The sequence below is a fragment of the Amblyomma mixtum genome, chromosome 1 (assembly GCF_055824585.1).
Source record: "Amblyomma mixtum isolate Tamu chromosome 1, ASM5582458v1, whole genome shotgun sequence".
NCBI lineage: Eukaryota > Metazoa > Arthropoda > Arachnida > Ixodida > Ixodidae > Amblyomma > Amblyomma mixtum.
The window spans coordinates 93048775-93074208 of NC_143012.1; the positions used below are offsets into that span (position 1 = coordinate 93048775).

General features: G+C 46.5%; 1 protein-coding gene across 1 annotated transcript in view; it reads right to left on the bottom strand.

Annotated features, from left to right (window-relative positions):
- Nucleotides 1-25434, bottom strand: part of GlcT (ceramide glucosyltransferase) — a 45798-nt gene that overhangs the window by 10012 nt on the left and 10352 nt on the right. Inside the window, exons 2-5 of the mRNA XM_089554619.1 lie at nt 21321-21462; nt 10474-10576; nt 7976-8077; nt 5079-5191 (exon numbers count right to left, since the gene is read on the bottom strand). Of these exons, the coding sequence (XP_089410745.1) occupies nt 5079-5191; nt 7976-8077; nt 10474-10576; nt 21321-21462 (460 nt within the window). The remainder of the gene's footprint in view (nt 1-5078; nt 5192-7975; nt 8078-10473; nt 10577-21320; nt 21463-25434) is intronic.

A 25434-nucleotide genomic window follows, 5' to 3' on the forward strand; every position in this document is an offset into this window, starting at 1 on the left:
AGTTTAAATTTCCTCAAACACACATGCAGTAAGCTGTTGGTTCGGATCCCACTGGCGGCACGTAGTTGTTTTTTCTTGTGCTTTCATTAATCTCCCATTAATAAAGAACTACAAAATTAAAAAGAAGGCATCTATCCTCCTTCGTTTCGGTGACCTTTGGCTTCCGTCATGTATGCCATAACGAGCACCTCTTTCCCCTTCCCTTGTATACTGAATAGTTTAACAAAGGCCTTTAATCTGGCAGCGTTGATGTCACAGGTGGCATAAGAGGGTTCTCGCACAGCTTCCGCCATCAGTGTTCGACCGCGTTCCTACGAGGCACTCGCGCTAATACAGTGTGTACTACGTCCGCCGCTATAGAAGAAAGTGGCGCTGGTGAACACTATCAAGGCTCGATTACACTATACAGTCGGGCCCACTTATAACAATACTGGTTATAACAATATATTGGATATAACAATGGGCAGTCGCAGCACCATCAGCTTTACCACGTGTTCTATGGTAAAATAAACTGCTTATAGCAATGCTGTCAAGGCACATTATTGGTTATAACAATTAAATCTGGTAATTCAGTGTCAACCATTATAGGCGAAAAAAAACAAGGAAACGCTACAACCTCACCAGCAAAACCATGCTTACAACACAAAAGTGCGCGCATGTGGGGCCAACCAATGGACTAAGCTGGCGCAGCAACGCCACGAAAGCAAAAGAGCCCGTGAATGCGTTCCCCTGAGCAAAAGGCCCATGAAGAAAAGAAAGTAGGAAGCATGGTAGGGAGCCTAGGTGGAGCAGTCTATTAATTATTAACGTTTCTGAGGGGTGCGCCGCTCGCAGAAAAAATGCGCAGATGCGTTTTTCTTTGTTTTTACACACTGAGGTACGGCTGGCACTGGCAGCACGTACATTGTCCCATTTTCCCCTGTTCTTCGCGAACTTTTCCACAGTCCCCGCTTCACAAATTTCTCGTGTCCCAGGGGCAGGTCATTGCATCAGGCAAGCTGCTGCATTGCTGCATTGGCTACGCGCGCCATGCGTACCCCTAATCAGTCGGTGTAGTGCGCGTGCGTGCAGCCAGTGCTGTTTTTCTCTTGTCAGCTGTCACCACACCCTTGGTTCTGCATGCTTCTTGAATTTCCCGTAAGAATCACTTCCGGAAAGCCGTCTTGATTCCTGTGACATGGAGGTGTGCGAAGCTCCCGCTGGCGCAGTGATGGCGGTGCTTTGGTCATCGGTGAACGGTGAACATTTTTCCAGTCCCTTGAAGTTCGAATTAACAAGCTTTTACAGGCATTAGAACAATCAAATCCCTCCAGGTCCTTCCTGTCAATAAATTCTCTAAAGTTTGTCATCTTTTATTTTTTTTCGGCACAACCCTGTTATAACAATTATTGGTTATAACAATGGTATTTCGATGGCACTTCGATATTGTTATAAGTGGGCTTGACTGTACTTAAATTCCCTGACTGGACAGCAGTCGCCGCAGCTCAGCTGGTAGAGCACCGGACGCAAAATTCGGAGGTGGCGGGTTCGGATCTCACCGGCGGCATGTGGTTGTTTTTTCGTGTACTTTTATTAATCTCCCATTAATAAAAAAACTACGAAGTTTCAAAAAAAAGGACATCCTTTATGCTCTTTGGTTTCGGTGACTGCTGGCTTCCCTTGGTGAAGTCACAATGAGCACGTCTTATTACACACTTTTAGTTGGACGTACGCAGTGAGCTTGCGTACGCAACGACACCGCGGGTAACGAATGCGCATGCGCAGAACGCAACGTATCTAGCTGCGCGTTGCGGACGCCCGCCCGCTGTAAAACATAACGTAGCGTACACAACGCGGGACGCTACGTGCTGCGTAGAGAACATGGCGGCGACCATCTCGCCCGCTTCGGACCGATTTCACTTCGCCGCTGCTTTCTTCAATGCGATGGCTCGCTCTAAACTGTGCTGTTAGATTTTATTTTGTCTACTCTCACCCACACGCCAAAATATTAGGGACAAATGCCCCTTGTTTTTTAGATAATGAGGCGATTTTTGACCTTTTAAGCCTAACTAACGTTGTGTACGTTTATCGTCATAGCAACCGCACCTGTCGAATTATTTTTTTAGTCATGTGCCTACTTTTGCACTTCATTAAACATTATACGTTTTTTCCTCCATTAAAAACAGTAATGTACTATTCATATAGTCAGAAACTGAAAAATGTTCAGCCGAGCGCTACAGCGCTTTCAGTGTTTGTCACTAGATGGCGACACAACACAACGCGCTACGCGACTGCTCTGCGGCGGTACGGCCAACTATAAGTGTGACGGGGGTGTCCTTTACAGCGTATGGAACGTAGTGAGTGTTGCGTACGCAATGTCGCTACGTACACAGCAACTAAAAGTGTCTATTACCTCGTCTGCTGAATGCAGAACTGAAATTTAGTCAGCGAAGGGACTACAACTGGAAAAGACCGACTGGTGGCAAACAACCAACGTCTAAGTAGTTTCGAAATCCGGTGCATGCCAGAGGTTCCCGGAAGTTTGCTTTCGGAACTGTTCCTCCAGGAAAGCGACTGCCAGCACAAGCGAGCCCAGAAAACTGCGTGCAATTCGAATCTTTTGTTTACTAGAACAAATTTATAAAAGAATCAACAATTCTTTTTTTTACATACGGAGCTCGATGTATCCTGCAGGGAATGAGCATCAGCACGGGGTGAGTACTACCTAGGACTCGGGCGAAACTATACTCCGTTTCATACATAGCAGGCAACGGTGTGGAGGTTGCTGAAGTAGTGCGTCCGCGAAATCATATTACTCCACCACGTATCATTTGTTCTTATCAAAACTCCGGTCATTGTTTGCACAAATACGAAGAGCGGTATAAAACAATTTGGTAGCATTGAAAATCACGGTCGAAGCTGTGAGGCGCTCAGTGTTCGGGCTCTCTAGCCATAATTTTCACGGAGAGCGAACTACTTTTTGGGCGCGGATTTCGTAGAAGCGATTCGCCGTACCAACCGCACATCATACTGCCACGTGTACTTTTCACTTCTCGAAACCTCAACGAGTCGCAGGACGAAAATGTGGCAAGAGTTAAAACGAAGTCCAGGAGGCACCAGTCACGTCACTTAAGATTTGTCGTAACGAAAAATGATGGCGTTCACTTTAGTCGCACGGCAAACTACTTTTTGGGTGCGGCCTTAACTTGCACAAACAGGCGTGCTAGCTTTGGCAGTGTTGCCTGCATATACATCTACCGCCGCAATGACCCAATTTCAAACGGGGTTAAAAAAAATAATACCGTATTTACTCGCATAATAGGCGCACTCGCATAATAGGCGCACCCCTAGTTTGGGCGCGAAAAAATCAGATTTTTATTTATTTCCGCGCATAAAAGGCGCACCCCGAACTTGGCACTGTGATCAATACTGTATTTACACGATTGCAAGCCGACACCTCGCCACCCCCCGCTCCCCAATCTTTATTTTAACAAAGTTTTTGCTGAACTGACTACTAGTCCTGCTGCGGACCCACAGCACGTACAACGACATCGCGTAGAACAGCCGCACACAGTTTTCAGGGATGCTCACTTTAAACGTCTGTTTGGAAAGCTTCATCTCCAGCCGGAAACGTTCCCGACTTAGGCCCGCGAAATCCTCAGCGCTTGGAGTCGCGTACGAAAATTTAGGGACGCCGCAGTCGCAACTGCCACACTTCTCGGCCACGTCGTATTTTCCGACCTGCCGCACGCTAGCCGTGTTCAAGAGCAAACTCCCAGCCGTGTAGCTGTTAAGGTGCTTGGCCGTCGAGCTAAAACAGCAGCGCTCCGCGGCAAAGCCATAGACCACGATGAACTATCGCGCTACGACAGATCCCGGCACTTGACAGCAACAACAAAAAAAAAACGAGCTGGAGATGCTGATGGCGATATGGATAGCGAAAGCTTGCGGCGGAGGAAAACGATGATGATAAGCTCTACCTCGGGCGCCCTCCGTGGGTGGCGTCTGGAAGCTCCTGTGCGTGTGTGTGGCCTCCACGATCAAGCGCCCGTTGCGCGCAGCCGGAGCTGATCGCAGAGGCCTCGGTGCGTGCATTCAGAAGGCTAGGCTATTCCCGCGTGGGTCTGCGGCCCTTACACGGATCTTTTTTTTTTAATATTTTCTTCGGGAAAACTGGGTGCGGCCCGTACACGAGTGCGTTTATGCGGTGTGTTCAATTTTGCGAGTCGAAAAATTTCCGGAAATTTTACCCTCCGTAATAGGCGCACCCCGAACTTTGAGCCAGATTTTCTGGAAAAAAAGTGCACCTATTATGTGAGTAAATACGGTAAATGTCGTCTTATATGCGGGAATGACAGTATACTGCGCATAATAGACTGAATATCTAAGGGAAGGACGTGCTGTGGCCGTTGTTGCCATTATTTCTTGCCATTATATCGCCGTTAGCTACTTGTGCCGATTCCTTTCCACTTGGTGTTGCCATGTTGGTTGGTGTGTTGCCAAGGAGAAGGGGGTAGGGCATCAGGGCGATCAAGGCATGCTGGTTCCAGCACCCTAATCTCGCATTCTAGCTTAAAAAAGCTGCATGCAACAGAAATGACTGTGCTGTGGCTTGGCCTTGGCAGTGACGTCTTCCTTACAGCACCAAGACTGACATAGGGACGAATCTAGGAGCGAGCGGAAGCCAGCAACGAAATTTCGTGACGTCGAAAGCGTGGCAAAATTTACTCCGCTATATCGGAGCTGGAAATGCACGGCGCTCCGTGAATGCAAGGTAACAACTGAAGTACAGCCTTTGTCAAAAGTAACCAGGCTGCATGGTTTGCTTCTACCTTGAACAGTGGAGCCCTTGTGGCTTTCCGAAAGATCAAAAGGTGTTGGAAGGTAGGAAGAGCCCCAGTCCCTACCTTTAACGACCATTTCAGCTTTAGGGAAGCTGTAAGGGCTCCACTGTACGAGCTAGAAGCAAACCATGCAACCTGGTTACTTTTGACAGACTACACAGTTACACTGAAGTCTGTTACATCAAGGTTTAGCTCCGTCCTTCTGTCTAAATACGATTAACACCGTGAACTTATCAGTGTGCAGCCGGCTCTCACCTTCTCCAAGATGGCCGGGAACCCCTTCCTATCACAGGCAAAAGGCATCTGGTGCACCAGGGCCACATCGTCGGCCATGGTCAGTACCATATCCAGCAGCGTGTCCTCCTTCACTGCAACCACCATCATCATCATCAGCCGGGAGCAGGCAAAAAGAAAGCAAGCGAATCAAGCACTGCACTGCTTGCATTCATGGCACTGGGCAAGAACCTTTCCGTCAAACCACCCCCCACTTTCAGCCATTGTACGCGTAATACATGGTCTGTTCTGAAAGTAGCAGGACTCATTTTTTAAACAAAACTTATTCAAGAGAATAGTACAAACGATTACAATTTTTCAAGGTAGCACCCTTCCGTACCTACACGCTGCTGCCAATGAGTTTTACAGTTTTCGTACGCCTCCAGGAACACCTGGACCGGAAGGCGGTTTAGCTCCCTCGTCACGGCGTGTTGAACTACCTCTACCGATCCGTGATGTTTCCCCTCGAGCGTCGATTTTATTCTCGGGAATAGAAAAAAGTCTGGCGGGGCCAAGTCGAGGCTGTAGGGGGGCTGAGGCAGCGTTGCCGCCTTGTGCTGGGCAAAAAATTGGGGTCCTCATTCACACGATGAAGAAGATCCTACCGGTTGGCCTTTTCCTCCTCTGACAACACTCCCGGCACCAACTTCGCGCACGCTTTCCTCATGGATAAGTTTTCTGTCACGATCTCAAAAACTTGGGTTTGAGGAATGCTCAAGTCATCAGCAATCATTCGGATACTTATTCTACGATCATTGTGAAGTAAATGTTTCACTCGTTACACATTTTCGTTGGTCTTGCTGGTCGAAGGGCGTCAGTAGTGGTCGTCTTACTCCACTCTTTCCTTACCTTCTCGGAACAGCTTGTGCCACTCAAAAAACACCTGATCTACCCATGGAAGCGTCACCGTAGGCCTCCTTAATCATGTTGCGAGTCTTTTTGCCCGTTTTACCAAGATTTACTCAAAATTTGATTGCGTGTCGCTACTTTCGAGACGTTGTTGAGACGTTTCGACAGGGGTTCACAGTACAAGCGACCTCCTCTCTTCAACGGCCGAGAGCCGACTGCCGATTTTCCCCAGCATTCCCAATATCCCACTTCAACGATCCTGCATGCGCAGACCACCTCTCGTCCGCCCGTTCGCCCAGGAAAAAACCAGTCCTACTACTTTCAGAACAGACCCTGTACAATGTGCTAAGTGCAAAAATGTTAGTAGCACTAGCTATATATTCCAAGCTACTAAGCTGCTGCTCCAATTCAGTATGGAGTGTGTACAAGAAATCTGAAATTAACAAAACTGCCCCAAGCAGCTGAGGTAATTGGCCCAATATTGGGAATTTACTGGCAAATACGATCGTACAAATGACTAGATTAAAGTCAGCCGTTTCCAATATTGGGCCAATTACTGTGCTCTTTGGACCTAAACAGCACAGGTAGTCAACCCAATATTGGAAACATATTGGCTAATACAGTCCTACAATGGACTGGGGTGAAAACACCTATTTCCAATATTTGGCCAATAACTCGTGCTACTTAACTGCCTCTTTTATTTTGCAGATTCTACTTTATTTTACTTTTATTTTGCAGAGTTTTTTGTCATCACGCCTGCCTTCGTGAGCATGTCAGAAACGCACAAGCAACAATGCAGCATGGAACTCAGCTTGAGTTCCATGCTGCATTGACAATCTCTTGACAATTTTGACAATCTCTTGTCACGGTGGTCATACCTGGACACGGCCTCCTTTTGGAAACCCGTTCAAATTAACCTGCGCGACACCCGTAGCATCCGAATTAGCAAGCGTCCAACGTCATAGACTTAAATGGGTGCTGGCCCGGGACTGAGCCAGCTGTTCAAATTATCCTGGTTTCTGAATTAACGGGGGTCAAATTAAAGGTGCACTGAAGAGGAATCTGAACTCGTCTTTTTGCCGCCGGAACTCCATCTACACGTTCTGAGCATTCTTAGAAACTTCGATTTATTGCCCTGTGTGGCTGGTTTTCCTAATTAAATTGAATTAACGTCCGGCTCCCGCCTTTTTTTTTTTAATTCTCCCTCGTACGGTGGGCGGAGTCAACCAACGCGTGGAGTGCCTTGCAGCCAGCTCCGTGGAGGCTTTGCTTTCGCTTTATTTTGTTTTTTAGGTTTCCATGAATGGATAGTTTCATTCGCAGATAATATAGCCGCAAAATAAGCCCGCAGAAATAAAAATATGCGCGGACTATTTGCTTGTACGGACTACTACGTATTACTCCGCCACTGGCAGAGCGGCAAGCCGCCACGGGACTGGGTGAAAGGCACTCCACGCGTTGGTCGACTCCGCCCACCGTACGAGGGAGAATTAAATAAAAAAAAAGGCGGGAGCCGGACGTTAATTCGATTTAATTAGGAAAACCAGCCACACAGGGCAATAAATCGAAGTTTCTACGAATGCTAGGAACGTGTAGATCGAGTTCCCGCAGCAAAAAGACGAGTTCAGATTCATCTTCAGTGCACCTTTAACAATCTTCTGCTGTACTCAATTTTGGATCTCTGCATCAAGTTTGAGCTGCAGGTCTTGCACAACTTGCATTCTTGCTTATATATACACATGCATTGCAAATCCTTCACTTTTCATTCCCGGCTTTATCTATTACTCACTCGCTTATTCTCCTCATTCCTGCCACAGCCCCAATACAGGCCTCAGTATCTAGACAAATAAAGCGAAGAAAAAAGAAATAGCAACTTGGGGCACCCACAATTGGGGCACCCACAGTTGGGGCACCCACAGTTGGGGCACCCACAGTTGGGGCACCCACAGAAGAGTGCTAGACATCTTCTGTGTCACTGAAATGACGAGTGGCAAAAAGAGAGGTCGTGAAAAACGGCAAGCGGTGCTCACTCCGAATCCCGCTGTCCGAGATGAGGATGAGCTCGTACTTGGCGGCTTCGTAGCCCGGCTGCATGTTGTTGATCTTGGGGTTCACACCAACAGGGCAGCCCCCTGCGCAGAGAAGGTTGGTTATGGTTTATGCGGTTTAACATCCCAAAGCGACTAAGGCTATGAGAGACGCCGTAGTGAAGGGCTCCGGAAATTTCGACCACCTGGGGTTGTTTAACGTGCACTGACATCGCACAGTACACGGGCCTCTAGAATTTCTCCTCCAAAGAAATTTAACCGCGCGGCCGGGATCGAACCCGCGTCTTTCAGGTCAGCAGCCGAGCACCATAACCACTGGGCCACCGCGGCGGCCACGCGCAGAGAAGGGATAAGCATCATGAACGTCTTGCGGCTGTACGTTGTGCCCGACTCAATTTGCCACAGAGAGGCAGGGGCACTCCACGTAGAACATAAACTACAAAACTCTCAATCTTCAACCAATGCATAGACAAAAATCGTTTCTCGCTCTCTCTCTCTCTCACACACACACACACACGTGCACGCACGCATGCACACACACACACACACACACACTTTTCAGTAGCCTAAATTATTTATTCGTAAGCGACACAAAAGGTGTACTAATGCACGTGTCACTTCCTTGCAACCTAATGTGAAAGGCTTCCAGTATCTCATGTCTGTTTTTTTCCTTTTCCAAGTATCAAAATCTTGTCGCAATCTACACTGTCTACAGTGACTAGGAAGGTTATGCGGATCTGGCACGTTTTCCAGAGAATTATGTTCACATGCCTGGTCATCCACGCATTAGGCTGTCTGACCCATACACACCCTGCCAAAGGAGAGGGGTGGTGCGTCAGTGCACTGACCCTGTCGCGTAAAGGTGGGTTCAGACGAGCGGACCGGATCACGGATGGTCCGGGCGCGTCAGCGCTCTCCGCGCGCCACGTGACGGGAACGTCACGGCTCTGAGCGACCTTGAGTGGGCGGCGCAGACTTATCCGGCCCCGGACCGCGGACAGAGTGAAAAAGGCCCTTTTTCAGCCCGCGGGCTTGGCGGCCGACCGGGATTATTTTTGCTTCTAGGCACACTCTTCTGGCTAGCTATCCTGAATGAAGTCGGCTTTGCTCCATGCTGGCGCCTTTCGTTTTAGAGCGCTTTTCGCCAAATTTGCTGCTCGAGTGTGGCATTGTGTGTCCTGCTTTTCGTGTTTCGCTCAGTGCGTTGTTCACTCCGCGTATGCTGCACTGCGTCGTACTGTGTATTTGAGCGTGTGCGTAAATGCCCGCTTTGCTTTGTTGTTTCTGCTAATTTGAGTGAATTTGGAAAGAAGGCGCTCAGTGAGCCAGTATCTGGTAAAACTGCTCTGGACTCAGCCACAGCAAGCGTTTGTACTCTCCGGGTCGCATTCAAGTAGGTCGTCGTACAGCAGGCTTTGCATGCCCAAACACTTTGTTTCCAACCATGACTTTGTCTAACATAACCGTTTTTAGCCGCGAAAGCTTCCTCCTCGCCCTCAGACGCTTCAATGGCTACAGCCAGTGCAGCGAGACGACGTTTTCGCTCGTCGTTCATGTTGAAACTCTCGGCAGCTGAGTTTTCAAAGCCACACAAACAGCGCAAGCACGCTATGGGTGAGAGGATGTGTGGATTGTCCGCTGCGTTCGTGTGAATGCCCGACGTCCGGACCGACTCCTGGATGTTTGGTCACGTGTCACAATAACTGTGCTGACGCGCGCGGACCATCCGCGATCCGGACCACTCGTCTGAACCCACCTTTAGGAACAAGGCATACAGACTGCGGGTTATAACGAAACATGGCTCCAAAATATTTTCATGAAATGAGACTTCCAGTCCTCAGCTGTTATATATAGCCACGTGTTCTACTTGGCTGTTATTTCTTATTCGTCCGCATTTGCATTACATTTCATTTTGTTCATTTGTTCATTTTGTTCCATTTATTTAAAGTGTTAAATCAAGGGCGACTACCATATTTGTGAAATATAACTGTGCTTGAGACATTTTATTGTGACGATGGTTAAATAATTTTCTGTACTGGTCATATACCACTGCAGACAGGGTTTTCCAGGACTCAGTCAAGCGACGCAAGCAGCTTTTAGCAAAGTAAACCCTTCAACTCAATCTGGAAAATTAACAATGAGTGATTGACTGGTTCACTAATGGCGACTCAGGCAGTGAGGGATGCCGTAGTAGAGGGCTATGGATAATTTCGATCACCTAGGTTCTACAACACGCACTGAAATCGCAGAGTACATGGGTCCCTAGTATTCTGCCTCAATCATAATGCGACCGCAGAGGCATCGAACCAGCATCTTTTGGGTCAGCAGCTAAGGATCATACCTACTTAGCTACCACAGCAGTTCTATTAACTAAAGGAATGATGGGTGAATCGATAGGTGCATCGATTGATGAAGTGACTTGGCTGATGGGCCGGCTGACTGATTGAGCAGCACCACAGTGATCTGGACAAGGCACTTGCCTACAAAGACCCTGGCGTCGACGAGCGGGTGTTTCTCCATCAACCGCCGGACCAGCATTATGGACGGGTCTCCCTCGTCTTGGATGCAGAACAGCAGCTCAAACTGCACACGCACAGAGGGAAAGAACAAAGTTGCACACCTGTTTTTGCAAGAAATACACACGAACATCCTCCTCATATAGCCGGGCATTCTCCGGGCCAAATTTAGAAATGCTCTCGCTTCAGTCATTCCCATCATTACACACCATACCTCATGAAAACGGGGTCCAACAGGTTCTTAATGAAATGCCGTGTGACAGCACCAGTCTTTCGTAACCCAAAAAGTGTAGAACACAGGCAATGACCTTTGCGTACTCAATAAAACTGCGCGAAAATAGGACGACAAGAGGAGACGCGAACAGGAACACGCAAAGCGCACTTATCGTGTTCCTGTGGTGTGTTCCTACACTTTGCGTGTTCCTGCACTTTGCGTGTTCCTGCACTTTGCGTGTTCCTGCACTTTGCGTGTTCCTGCACTGTGGGTGTTCCTGCACTGTGGGTGTTCCTGCACTGTGGGTGTTCCTGCACTGAGTGTGTTCCTGTGGTGTGCTCCTACACTTTGTATGTTCCTGTTCATGCTTCCTCTTGTCCAGTCTTCTTCGCGCAGTTTTATTATGACCGATTCCAAGAACCAACTAGCCCAAATTCATGCCATACTCATGCTGCCTGCACATCTATGGAGGCCAGCATTGCATCCTCATTAAGTGAAAACACATCCTCTGCAATTGGACGCACGCTTTAAAAAAAAACGACAGCTTCAGACAGTGGGTCTCTAGCAACTCCATTCCTTGGATAAGGGTGCAATACCGATGACTCAGAGAAAATTTCATAAGCCTAGAGAAGTGTGGCGATGATGCCTTTGCACTAATTACCGTGAAACGCGAGGTAGGAACAACAACACCTCCCTCACTTTACTGACAGGAAAACTTCAACCTCCACAGCCTTTCAGGTGACTGATATTCACTGAGCAACTGCAAACAGTGCCACGGCAGGCCTCCCATCGCATGTCCACAGAGCGCTTGTTCTGGCTCGGAGTGCGCGTGAGTGCCAGCAGTAAAACAGGACCCTTTGCCACCTGTGTGGCACAAGCCCACTAACTCATCAATTTCTCGCAATTTTAGCTGTGTGTTTTCTGCTTTCAAATCATGCGTCAGGGATTAGTATATACAAGTCACCTGCTGATATTCCCCTGTGTGGCCCCTTAATAATAAATTGTCACAAACAGGACCGGAACCAAAAGGGCTAGGCACAGGCCGCAGGTGCGTCCATTATTGAATGCAAATTTAACTGGCTGGCTTCCTAAGAAAGTGAACTGATGTCCACAGGGAACCAGAACTACAATTACCAAAGCCGTCAAATCAATGTCCTGTAACTAGTGAGGACTCTCCTTAGATCCGGTCCCCCTGGGTCCGTTTCCTCGTGATGTCAGGCCCTCCCTGGCTACTTTAACTATCAAGCAAGGGCACCAACATCACACCAGCGCTAGCACCATGGATTGGACTGTAGTGGGCACTAGGAGAAAAGGTTTCTCTCTCTGGCACTGGGAACTCGTTGCACACTGATGTTTCGGCATGGCTCCACTCTCTTCCAGCAGGGTGAAGCCCCGTCCGACCTTGGTATGTTCCCCCGGCCATAGCCGTAACCCTGCTGGAGAGTCGGACAACGTCGATTCTTTAGAGCATTTTGTTGCTAGCCAACATTACTGCTGCAGCAGCAATAAATGCCCTTTCTGTCAGCATGTGTTCCCATCTGTTCCAAGAGTACAGCTTGCACCGTGGTTGGATAGCGCTCCATAGCGCTTGTGAAGCATGATCACAGGAAACGGTTGGCACTTTGGACTGCCAGCCATACATAAGCGGGGAAAATGTATTCCTACCTCTACTACCCCCCTCCCCCGACTTTCAGCAGTTCATGGAGCAAGGTTTTGGTTTTATGGGGTTTAACGTCCCAAAGCGACTCAGGTTAACAGAGACGCCGTAGTGGAGGGCTCCAGAAATTTCGACCACCTGAGGTTGTTTAACGTGCACTGACATCGCACAGTACACGGGCCTCTGGAATTTCGCCTCCATCGAAATTCAGCCATCGCAGCCGGGATCGAACTCGCGTCTTTCGTGTCAGCAGCCGAGTGCCATAACCACTGAGCCATCGCGGCGGCTCAGTTTTTGGAGAAGTTCTGTTCTGGGATGATGCGCCATGACGGAATGCTGCAAGCATGTTAGACAACATATCAATAGATGGGAGAAGTGGTTCCACTTTTTCGAGGTAGCACTTTTGTTTGCATTTGTCGATATTTCAGTTTGCTGTTCCCTGGCGTACACGCTTATAGCCATGGCAGGGAGAAAACGCGGTCCTTGGAATATAGAAGTCATAGATATTCTATTTGACAGAGATAATTATAACCAGAGCAGCAACGAAAGCAACTTTTCAGTGCTATCTTACGATGACAAAAGCAATAGCTACAAAAAGGATGATAGCAGTGACGCAGAGCCACCAAAAAACAACCCCCAAGATGCACACCGTCCGTTACAACAATAAAACATCCATAAAATTTGCAGACGTTGCTTTCAGAGTGGAAATAAACATCTTTCATCAGACTGCACTTGTTTTTCGTACACCCCATTTTTAGACTGAAAGAAGCATTCCGCGAGTACTTGTGCTCTGGGTTGAAAATTAAATCGGTTCGCAAAGACCAGCAGTATTACAAAAAAAAAAATTATCGAAGTGAATCTGTCATGGCAAGATGTATTTTGGGTCACTCTCAAGCTTGTTTACAGCATTCATTCTACAGGTTGCCAATGACGCAGACGTGCCGGGATATTTCATGTAACACAGAACTGACTTCAGCCAGTTGGTGCACTGGGTTATATCAGAAAAAAACACTGCACGGATACACGGCGCCACAAGTGCTTGTTGTTTTGTCTCCAGCTGTCGTCTGGTTCCAATACTCTCGTCTGAACAGGTACCGGGCATTTTTGTTTATTTTTGATCTCAATGGAGCAGCTGGGCTGTATCCTTTGGATACCCAGCAAAGGAAAACTTGTCCAATATATTGAACAACACAATCATAGGTGCGGCAGGCTAGGTGCCGTAAAAAGCTTTTTCTTGGCTAGTTTTAGCATGCACCTGTTTAATCCAAATTATTTGGCGAGCACGGTCAGTCATATATCTTCCCCTCTTCTTCAGGAGCTCTCAAAAAGTTGGGGGTCCCAGCAAGCACATTTTATGGTGGCAGTTTGAGAAAAGCAAGTTACTCGCACCGGTTTCGACATGTGACAAAGCACGTGTGACAAAGCACGTGTGACAACGCGCACACGTGACAACGCGCACACGTGACAACGCGCACACGTGACAAAGCACACGTAGCAAAGCACACGTAGCAAAGCACACGTAGCAAAGCACACGTAGCAAAGCACACGTAGCAAAGCACTTAGCACATCTGAGCAAATGGGGGGGGGGGAGGTTGAATTTTTGCGCTTTGGAATATTCATAATTTTCTCCGCATTGGTCATTCCCCAACATATAATCAGAAGTTTTAGAGAATGCAGCAAAAAATGTTGAAATCATGTTTCTGGAACCCAAATCATCCCAAAAACATGTGGCACTATACCAAGCATTCAATTGGTATAACTGGTTCAACTGGTATACAGTCTTCATTCAGGATGTTTGCCTATCACTGTGCCGCCGCAGTGGCTCAGTGGTTACGACGCTCGGCTGCTGACCCGAAAGACGCAGGTTCGATCCCGACCACGGCCGCCAAATTTCGATGAAGGCGAAATTCTAGAGGCCCGTGTGCTGTGCGATGTCAGTGCACGTTAAACAACCCCAGGTGGTCGAAATTCCCGGAGCCCTCCACTACGGCGTCCCTTGTCCTTGCCTCCTTGCGCTGCTATTTATTTATTCAAGTCATGTACCAACACGCCCAATTTTCCGCGTTAATCAAGTTCATTTCTAGTACTCAGCGCCGTCCTTGTCTCCTTGCGCTGCTATTTATTTATTCAAGCCTGAGTTGCTTTGGGACGTTAAACCCCAATAAACCAAACCAATAAACCACAACCAAGCATTTATACCTACCAGTTGTCTGAAAAAATAATCAACGACAGTATTATAGTCTGTAAACAGAGGATATGAGACGCCGCAGTTCTTGAAAAACATAGTAATATGAAAATGCCAAGGTTGGCGACCGCTCCCTCCCCCATCAGGAATGAGTTGTGCGACAAAAGTAGTCACATCTGCACTGAGCATGAAGAGAGCTTGGAAAAGCTGCAGACACTGCCTACGAGGCCAAGCTCTATGGCTAGCTGCTCCAGCCGTAAAAAAAATGGCAGAGTAGCAGTAGTAGTAGTATAAAACTTTATTCCGCAAAATGGGACGGGGTTTATGGGTACAATGTTTTGATTCCGCTGCCTTCTACAGCTGTGGCTGTTGAAAGCGGCAGCTGTTGAAAACAGCACTTTAATTTCCTCCTTCTAAGAGCTGCAGCTGTTGAAACCAAATGCAGCGGAAGCGTTTGCTATTTTTGCCAGCACAAATGAACAAATCCTAAGACAGAGATCGGGCTGCAAACAGCGTCGACGTCAAGGATGGTTTCAAGGCATTTTTTATAGACATGCTCAGGGCAATGCCCTGTCAGATTTTCCTAGGCCCTGCTCAATTCTGAGATGAAAAAATGCATTCGAATTACCAAGATATGCTAGCCTGTCTTTTTACTCTAACAACTCTTTGAACATGCGCAATAATTATTTTAAATATCCTTCCCTCCGAGGACAATTACAGACTGGAATCATTAACATAACGAGATCGTTATGCAGAACTCTTTAATGATATTTGAAAAATGGTTTGGTTTATTGGGGTTTAACGTCCCAAAGCAACTCAGGCTATGAGGGACGCCGTAGTGAAGGGCTCCGGAAACTTCGACCACCTGGGGTTCTTTAACGTGCACTGTCATCACACAGTAATTTCGCCGCGATCGAAACGCGACCGCCGCGGCCGGGATCGAACCCGCATCTTTCGGGTCAGCAGCCAAACACCATAACCCCTGAGCGACCACAGTAGCTTGATGTTTAAAGACTGCCTGCAAATTTTATGAATTTGAGCGTTCGTATGCTTGCACATTTGATGTATAACCACCCTGCTATGATCTTGTTCTGGATCGCAGTATCTATATATAAGTAAATAAATAAACAAGCATTCAGCAGTTGCATGGTTCATCCAACGCTTTTAAGAAATCTTTCCTTCCCATTGCCATAGAAGAATGGAACAATCTTCCTGAAACCGTTGTCATCGAATCTAATCCCACCAGATTTAGGCAGCTACTAGCAGACCACTTGAACCAACTAATAGCTACTTCCCTCCCGCTGCACTGCCTGCAATTTGAACTGCTTGTGTCATTGCGTCATCCCCTACAAGTGTTTTCCCGCTTATTTAATTTCCGCACATTTTAATGTTTAATTTTATATACCACTGCTTTGTCATATTTCTGCATTATTTGGATTACCCTAGATTAATTTCACATTAAACTTGTTATTCTTGTTAATTTTATTATGCTTTTTTATGTTCACATGCCTTTGTACGACCGCTTCACACCACTGTCTTTTCCCCCCCTTATGTAATGTCCCAGACGGGATCTTTAAGGGTACAATAAATGATGATGATGATAACAAACAAACAAGCCAAGAATGGGCTGGTTGTTTTGAGTAAACAAGCCTTTACCGAGGTCAACCCTTTCTTGAACCTCCCTTGTGACCCACTCGATTCCGTGGTGCAGCTTTGTTCCCACAAAAGCTTCCCCCCGAGCACACTGTCAGCGACAGAGAAGAGTGCAACAGCCGACTGGGGCGTAGGCACGGGGGCGTAGGCCCCCGTGCTGCGCACGCACAACACTTGAGGTGCCCCCACCACGGCACTGATGCAATCACCGGGTCCTCCCACGTGATAAGCTCGTGGGCATGTTGCCTGCCCATGCCCTTATCTGATGGGTCAGTGTCACCCGCTGCACATCTCTTCCCCTCCAAACACAATGGAGGTGCTGCGTCCCAGTCGCTATATTTATCTCGCACACACTCTGTGGCCGGTGCGAACGCCGTCTCCACAACGAACCTAGTGTCTCAAACTCTCAAGGCGAACACGTTCCTTGCCTGATCAGAAGCAGAAAATCGGCCGCAAAGTGAACAGGTGCGATCACTTGTTGGGGGACCCAGACTCCCAAAGACGCAGCAACATAGGTACACTCAGCTGCCCTCCACAATAGGGAATGCATAAAGACTTGGGGGCTTTTTAAGCACGTTGTTAAGAACATGTAATAGAATTTAGGTTGCCTGCTATGATGTCTACAATGAGTGTCTAAAGTTGTTCTAGCGATTTCCCTGCCAAAACTCCGATTGGAACCGGTTCCATTACCCTTATATGGCATGCTGCACAAGCCGTCAGCTTCTAGAATGTTCATGCACCTTCCATTCGATTATCACATGGGATTATACTAATGCACCCATTAATCCCCACTAATCCAACTTAATTCATCTTCTGGGCTGGAAAATTGGAAAAGTGGCTTTTGAGGAAAGCAAATGGCGCAGTATCTGTCTTACATATCTCCGTGGACACCCGAACCACGCTTTAAGGGAAGGAAGGAAGGAAGTGAAAGAAGAGAGAGAGAAAGAGGTGCGCTGTTCCCCCCATTACTTTCAACCACGTGAGAACCTTTTTAACACTGACACTGCACAGCACAAGGACGGGCCAGGAACTCCAGCTCAGCTACTGGGCATACTTCCAATTTTTTTTTTTTTTTTTTTTGGGGGGGGGGGGGGGTCCTTTGAAATTTTTGGGGGTAGGCCAACTTCCGAACTTTGGGAGTTCTCAGATTTTTCAAATTTGGCAGTGCCCTATGACTGGTCAACTGGCAGTCACGTGGTGTTGATGAAGTCACAACCCTCTCAACAACCAGGAAATTCCAGGACAAAAGACAGAACTTTTCTCCGAGACGACAACCGAAATGCTGTCGCCTTCATATTGTCACGTAGTGGTGACCGCAATCCGGGGAGCAGGAAAACATCGAGAATGGCTTCTAAACGAAACTGTTTACTTGAGCTGACTTACGCCGCAAAGAACTGAATGACTCTGCGGCGGCGTAGCAACAGGCGTACTCAGCGGTCGTCGAACAGAATGCCCGCTGCTCTCGGCCATGCTCAATTTAAAGCTGATAAGCAAACTTTCGAGATAAAGCGTGCAAAGTTACTAGGGCATTCTGGAACAACGTAGAATCGGCTCCGCCTAGATGAGATCAATCAAGATATATCTGGTCGCTTCTTGCATCACAAAGAAAGAGATAAAGCGGCGTGCCAGCAGCTTTGAAGAATGAACAAACAAACGCTACAAAGATTCATGGCAATATATAGTAAACAATGCCCAACAGGCAGTCCCTATTAGACAGCTGGTACGGTTATCGCAATGGCTGGGTGGCATGAGCTTTGCAACACATACCTCCACAACTGGTGCCCCTCGATTTTTCACACAACAACATCTCAACATCAACAAGCTCGTGCGGAGCAGCTGCCTGGCTCTGGCCACTCCTTTGTCTGCCACCCTGACAGCTCGTCACAGAGTGCTGTTTGATATCTGCGCCTCACAGTACAAAGAATGCCCCTCATCAAGAGAAGCACGACGACAGGCCCACTCATCGGCTGCAAAACACGCCTGTGCAACGGCAGCACAGACAAAGCCTCAAGGAGGGCCCCCACAGAATTGTAGTCAAGCTGCCGAACCTGCTCCCACAATGACAGGCCCCTGAACCTAGAAAAGGCTAAGTCATTTAAATGACTTTTGTTTGCCAGAGCTCTCTAGCCAATCATGAATGGCACTTGTGAGCGTGGATGCTGCAGAAAGCTTGCGGCTCTGAACATCCGGCAACACGCAGGCTGGGCGTACAGAACCATTTGTTCTAGCAACACTGTTTTGTCCTATGACGTCATCATGCTTGTACTTGCGAGTTTGGCCTGTGGCGGCGATACCTGTATTTTGGTTCTTGCTCTTTTCTACGTTACAAGAGCTTTGTTGTCAGTATGAGTGGCGTTTTTGTAATCAGGAGCTGGTATTCTGTCGATACAAGCCAACTTCAATTTCTCCTCAGTGTCCCTTTAAGCAATTTTGCGACTAATCAAAGCGTTTTCAGTAAAATTGACATATTGACTTTGATGTGACACTAACATATCAGTCCATCTTAACTTAGTAATTCCCTTCATTGCCCCTTTAAGATATTCTCAGTGCCAAAGAACATGCCTCACAGTGTGTCGTTCATGACTGGGGTTCAACTCAGAAGCGTAGAAAGCTGGGCTAGTTGGTTGCTGGTACTACTGCAAGACATTTCATCGGCTAAAAAGACACGGACAAAGGTAGACGAGACAGGACGAACAAAGAGAAGTAATCCGTGACAAGATAACACACCCATTATCAAACAAACGTAGAAGGCACCAGTGTCATGCCACTCATGTTTGCCACGTCAACACACCTACTATTTATCGCCTACCTGGCTGAATCAAGACGTTTGCCTTCAGGTAATCTATTTCTTTTTTGCGTAGCACCACAGAAGGGCGTTCAGCATAATCAATGACAAAGAAAACTGCGTCAGCAGCCCTTCTGTGGCGCTACGCAAAAAAAGAGATTACCTTAAGGCAAGCATGTTAATTCAGCCAGGTAGGCGATAAATAGAAGGTGCGCCGATGTGGCAAACAAGAGTGGCATGGCACTGGTGCCTTCTACATTTGTTCGATAATGGGTGTGTTATCTTGTCACGGATCACTTCGCTTTGCGCCCCCCTTTGTATATGATTCCTATTTCTGGAATAAACCTCAGCTGAAATCCGGCGTTCGTCCTGTCTCGTCTACCTTCGTCCGTGTCTTTTTAGCCGCTGGAATGTCTCACAACAGATCAACTCAGAAAGTGCCTGAACTTGGCCAGGAACAGGACTGCCCTTGCCTCATCTGCCACTACGATTTCCTTTACCGATTGATATGGGGGTAATTAACGCTCATCGCGAGAGCGGAGCACACAGGAGAGACGCAGATGAGGAGGACTGAAGAGCAGAGACAGCATGAAGCAGCACACAGTCAAGTGGCTCCGCCCTCGCAGCACTTTGCCCGGCTGGGCTGGCATCAAAACACTTGGGCTCAGCACCGGCCTCTTGACGGAGTGCCAAGGCGGCATGCCGCCCGCTATCACTTGCTGCCCGCTATCACTTCCCTGCTGAGGCATAACTTCTCCTTGAGGAGCCCGCCCAGCTGACTAAAACACCAGGGCCACTAGAAGATCAAGAAAGGTGCTCCCAAAACGCACGGTGCTCGGCGAATCTCTGCCGCAACACACATGCCAAGCACCTACACTGAGCGTATGCCCCAAGAGATTCTTATGGTTCAGACATGGTAGTTGTGCGAAACACACACACACGAGACAGGGTATGGGATTGCGATCGTCCCGTACCCTGTCTCGTGTGTGTGCGCAATCCCGTGCCCTGTCGTGTGTGTGTGTGTGTGTGTTTCGTGCAACTACCATGTCTGAAGTATTGAACCAGCTAGCCCGACAACACATTCTACTTAGTCTAGATTCTTATGGCAACAGCAGATACTGGTAACTTCTAAGCAGTGTTGTAGGCGTTACCGGAAAAAAGTAACTAAATACATTACTCGTTACACTAAAAAAAAAGGAACGCGTTACCGCCCTATGTTACCTACAAAAAAAGGTAACGCGTTATCATTACCATTACCGAAAAAAAGTATCGCACGTTACTTTGCCATTACTCCATGGCCATAAATTTTAATCAGTGCGTCTTCGCTGTAAGAACTCAAGATATCAATTTTATAAAGCTCATAATTCATATAATTCCAACTTCACAAAGAAAACATAGCTGTACTCAACAAATTTACAGTAATTCTGGTGTGCTTCTGCTTACGAAATCACACGGAAATAGTGTAGCAATAAAGAAATGCTTAAATGTCATAGTTCCGGAAAAAATATATTTGCGCACATAAACAATTTTTTTTTACTTGAACCTGCATAATTATCGCAAAAATGCAAGTTTTACGTCAAGGTGTTCAATGTCAGCTTCGCTCGCTTAGGAACTCAATAACCAGAAACGTAGCCGCAGTTGCAAATAGAAACAGCCGGTTGACTGCAATCCCCTTTTCTGTGCTGTACCATTGTACTCTTTCGACGGCCCTCTTGGGGCCATCTTGAAATAAACTGGCGACATTCCTAAGTTCGCTCAGAAGAGGGAACTGCTTCCACCAAGAATACGAGAGTGTCACTTGGGAACCAGACCTTTTGGTTGGAAAAAAGGCTTACGCAGAAACTGACTTTAGATTTCTGCAAATGGTCCATTGGTGGCTCGGCATGCATCCACTCTTTAGAGTGTTGTGTGTGTGTGAGTGGTTTGGGGGTGAAGACAAGTGTGTGACTGCGTGTTTGCGCTTTTTTTTTTTAGTTGAGTGCATCGTCAAGGGCAGGTGTTTTTTGGCATGCATGCGAGCCGCAACAAGGGTCATCGAGAACATTGGCCGATTTTGTTTATTTGCAACATCATTTTCGGCGTTTTTTTTTTTTGGAAAAGAGGTGGAGGGGGACAATTGAAATGAAAAGTAACTAGTAACGTGACACCTCAGTTACCGAAAAAAGTTAACGTAAGTATGTTACCCGTTACAGTTCCGAAATGGTAACGAGTACGTTACTAAGTTACCGGAAAAAGTAACGCGTTACCGGTAACGCCGTTACTTGTCACGCGTTACCGACAACACTGCTTCTAAGGCACTGTGAAGAATGAGTCTTACCTGTGGATAGTTCATGGTGAAAAATGACTCGAGGTTGCTGAACAAATTTGGGTCCACCCCTGTGAGTGGCTTGATGATGGACACGCCAGGTAGCGGTACCTCAAGGGGTGGCAGGGTCTTCTTTTTGTGCAGCTTCATTTTCCTGCATGCGGGCCAAGTAGACAGAGTCGTCAGAGAGCAACTCACAGCCATCTTACATGTTACGGGCTCGTTCCTCCTTTATAACGGAGCTCTTTGAGTATACCAGTAGGAAAACCTCCTTACAGGCCACGTACTGAAATTCAGAGGTTTGCCCAAGACAAAAATCAGAGGTCAGCCAATTGCCGCAATGCATCTGGGCATTAAATACACTATGTACAATTTACAAACTCTGAGAATGTTAAAAATTACAACCTGAAACTATGCACAAGTCACAAACTCTCAGACTATGTACAAGTCACAAACTCCCAGACTATGTACAAGTCACAAACTCCCAGACTATGTACTATCGCGCTCAATATGAGTTGCAACGCGCGGTCATCGACTGGGGCTCGTTCCGTGGTGTGCCTCCTCCAAACAGTCGCTCGGAATTCTGGGAGAAATTTTTTCCTGAGCGGGGGTGCTGTTGTTTCCTGCAACAGCAGTTTCTCCCAGAATTCCGAGCGACTGTTTGGAGGAGGCACACCACGGAACGAGCCCCGGTCGATGACCGCGCGTTGCAACTCATATTGAGCGCGATAGTACAAGTCACAAACTCCCAGACTATGTACAAGTCACAAACTCCCAGACTATGTACAAGTCACAAACTCCCAGACTATGTACAAGTCACAAACTCTCAAGACTACGTACTAGTCACAAACTCTCATGACTACGTACTAGTCACAAACTCTCGCACTATGTACAAGTCACAAACTCTGAGACTATTCACAAGTTACAAACTCTGGGGCAGTTGTTATTAGCAACAGTATCTAGAAATGAAGTCTAAGAAACCAATGCAGGAACAAAAACAAAAAGCAGTAACAGTCAGAGATATAAATTTAAAAAATAAAGCAAGCCACACACTTCAACACTTCTGATAAAGAACAGCGACAGCTTTTGTTTGCCGCTGCTAACTGCTAATAGCTACATCTGGTGACCACCCTGAAGTGGCCACAAGAAATACCAGCCAGATTTCGAAGCTGAGCGTCGCAACTGACATGATCGAAGAGCTCTGCTTTACGACTGGCACATACAGGCAGATCACTGTCACTGCCAAGACCAAATCAGTGGCATGACGCACAATGCTGCTGTTGATAAGGTCATGCATCTAGACATCACAGCTCTTAGAACAGACGCTGTTGAAGTTGGAACAAAAGAGGGAGTGCCAGTCTGCTCTGTAAATAGCTCAACTTCTTGGCTGTAATGGCCTGCGCACGCTAGCACTGCATACTGATAGGACGTTGCGTCACAAGCATGTTTTTTTTTTAACCCTTTGTAGGACAACGGGACTCAAACTTTCACACTTTCAATTGCCGGCAAACGAGCAATGGTGCACCTAAACGCCACATTTTACCATGCTCAGAATTGCCTAACAATCAAGCAAACCATTCAGCCTGTTTTCCTCTTTCACTCATAGCTATGTGAAGAGATTGATGCGGCCCATATTGACAGGAAAAATGAAATAAAAGAAACCGTTGCGTTTTCCAGTGTTTTCCATCAGTTAGCTACCTCACAATACTTCTTGAAGAAATTTTCAACCCTACTGCAAGTTTTCTTACACGTCAATAAGACTGAGGTATGGATACGTACCACATTCGAGGTTTCTTTTACAAAGACATTGGTACAAATGTGTATGCTTTTTCCCTACAAATTTAGTAGTCGAAATAGCTTGAAGCTGATGCCATTTAATTTCTAGAGTCATTCTGAGCTCTTACTATTTGTATGCATGTGAAAAATGAATGCAGCCACCTTACAAAGAGAGAAAGTTTGAAGCCTTCGCCACTGTATTCATCAGCAATATACACACTGACATACCAAAGTTGAAAAAGTGTATAAAAACTGTACTATTCCCAAGAAGAAGGCACAGTACATTTTTCTCTCATCTACCTCGTTATGCCTAAGCACTTTAATGAGCAATGCGGAAGAACGAAGTTGACAAAATGAGTGTTTACGAATTTTAAAAACAACAAATAGCCTTCAATAAATCATTTCTACCTACAGCAATAGAAAACTGGAACCAGTTACCAGATCACATTGTAAACAAGCGTGACGCTAGTAAATTTAGAGACGCACTAATCGAACATTACAGCAAATGAAGAAAACAACCTCATGCTTTGATTTTTAGCATTTATTTTTCTTGTTACTACTCCCTATTTAGCCTATCCGCCACCATGTATTGATTAGAACTACATGTTAACATTTCACAGTGTATTCCAGTTCTTTTTTGTTTTTATTTTTTTTCTTTTTGCATTGTATTGTGTTGTATTTTACTGTATTAACATTGTTATTCTCTTTACTTTGTATTTCAACTGTTCCCCCCCCTTATGTAATGCCCGAAAAGGGCCTTTAAGGGTACAATAAATGAATGAATGAATGAATGAAGCGAGCGAGCATGCGTGACTGAGGCCACATCAATTAGAACAGCAGCGCTTCAGGATCACGGGTGTCTCACAATGTCAAGGGTATCTCGCAACCAAAGTGACCACAACACCAGGCATTTTGCCACGCAGACAGTCTCCTTTCAAAGGTCCAAAAGAATGTGGGGACAATGTGACAAACAGTCAGCACACCACACCCGAAGATAAGTCATCCGAACCATGTCTATTGTCATGCCTCTGTGTGCACATATGTGATAACCACCAGGGCAGAGCGGCACTTGAAAGTGCGCAATCTTATCACAAATTCCACACAGGCAACATCAGAAAAACCTGACTAGCCATCGAACAACACAAGTATCCTCGCTGTACGATTAGTACGGCCCTTTGTTTTCGGGTAAAGCCTGATTCTTGCACTCTGAACAGATTTCTTAAAAATTGGGTTAAACCCAATTTCTACCCAAAATAAGCTTCCTAGCTAACTCTCTTTTGCTGTGGACAAAGTTGAATACAGAGCACAAAATCTAGCAGCCATCTTATGCTCAATCCAGAGACGAGATTTTATTCAGCTGATCATTTTAAACTTCTTTTAGCACTTTTTATTTGTCATGGCGCTCAATTTGAAGCCAAGATGAAATATTTCGCTTTATTTTACACCTATTAATGTGAAACTTGCAAATAACTAAGCTCTCCTGCAAGTTTTTTCTTTATTAGAAACAAGAAAGCGTACCGACACCCACAGTTTCTGTCTTTTTGTCTTGTTTTTACAGTTTGCAGACCTATGTGTACTTTTCTTTGCTGTTCCTTACCATTTCGTCTCTTTCTTTAATAACTCTGCTATGGATTGTTTCCTAAGCGCATATTTTGTTCTAAGCGTTTCTCATTCCACTTTGTTTCTTTTTATTGTTTTGCTCATTAGGGCTACATGGTGCATTTTATTTTGCACCGGACCGTTTTACTACCAAAGCAGCTATCTGTTCAAATACTGTTTTATGTAATGCGTTGTACATTTAAAATAAGAATGCGCTGACTCTGACTCCAAATCATGGGTGCTGACTAGGGTTGTTACTGGCGTCGCTATCAAGTACTGTCCACACTAACGACGTCCCGCTACAAGGCTCTTCTACATTAAAAAAGATCACGGTGATGTTGAATTAATGTTTTTGCAGTGAACAAGGTAGCCAGGTTGTGCACGCACACACGCATAAGCACTGTGCTGCAGATGATAACGTATATGCAGAAGTAATTGTAATAAACAAGAAGAAAAGAAAAAGAAAAATCTCTTTTGGTAAAACTTCTGCACAGCACCCTGTCAGTTCGATATATTGTTAGAGAAATAACATGCAAGAAGTAGATAATTTTATGTCCCACACAAAATGACCGCTACATTAAATTGCCCTCACGTGAAAAGCACTATACGATAAAATCCAAATAGTAAAGGCCGCGGTGGCTCAGTGGCTATGGTGCTCGGCTGCTGGCCCGAAAGACGCGGGTTCGATCCCGGCCGCGGCGGCTGAATTTCTGTGGATGTCAGTGCACGTTAAAGAACCCCAGGTGGTCGA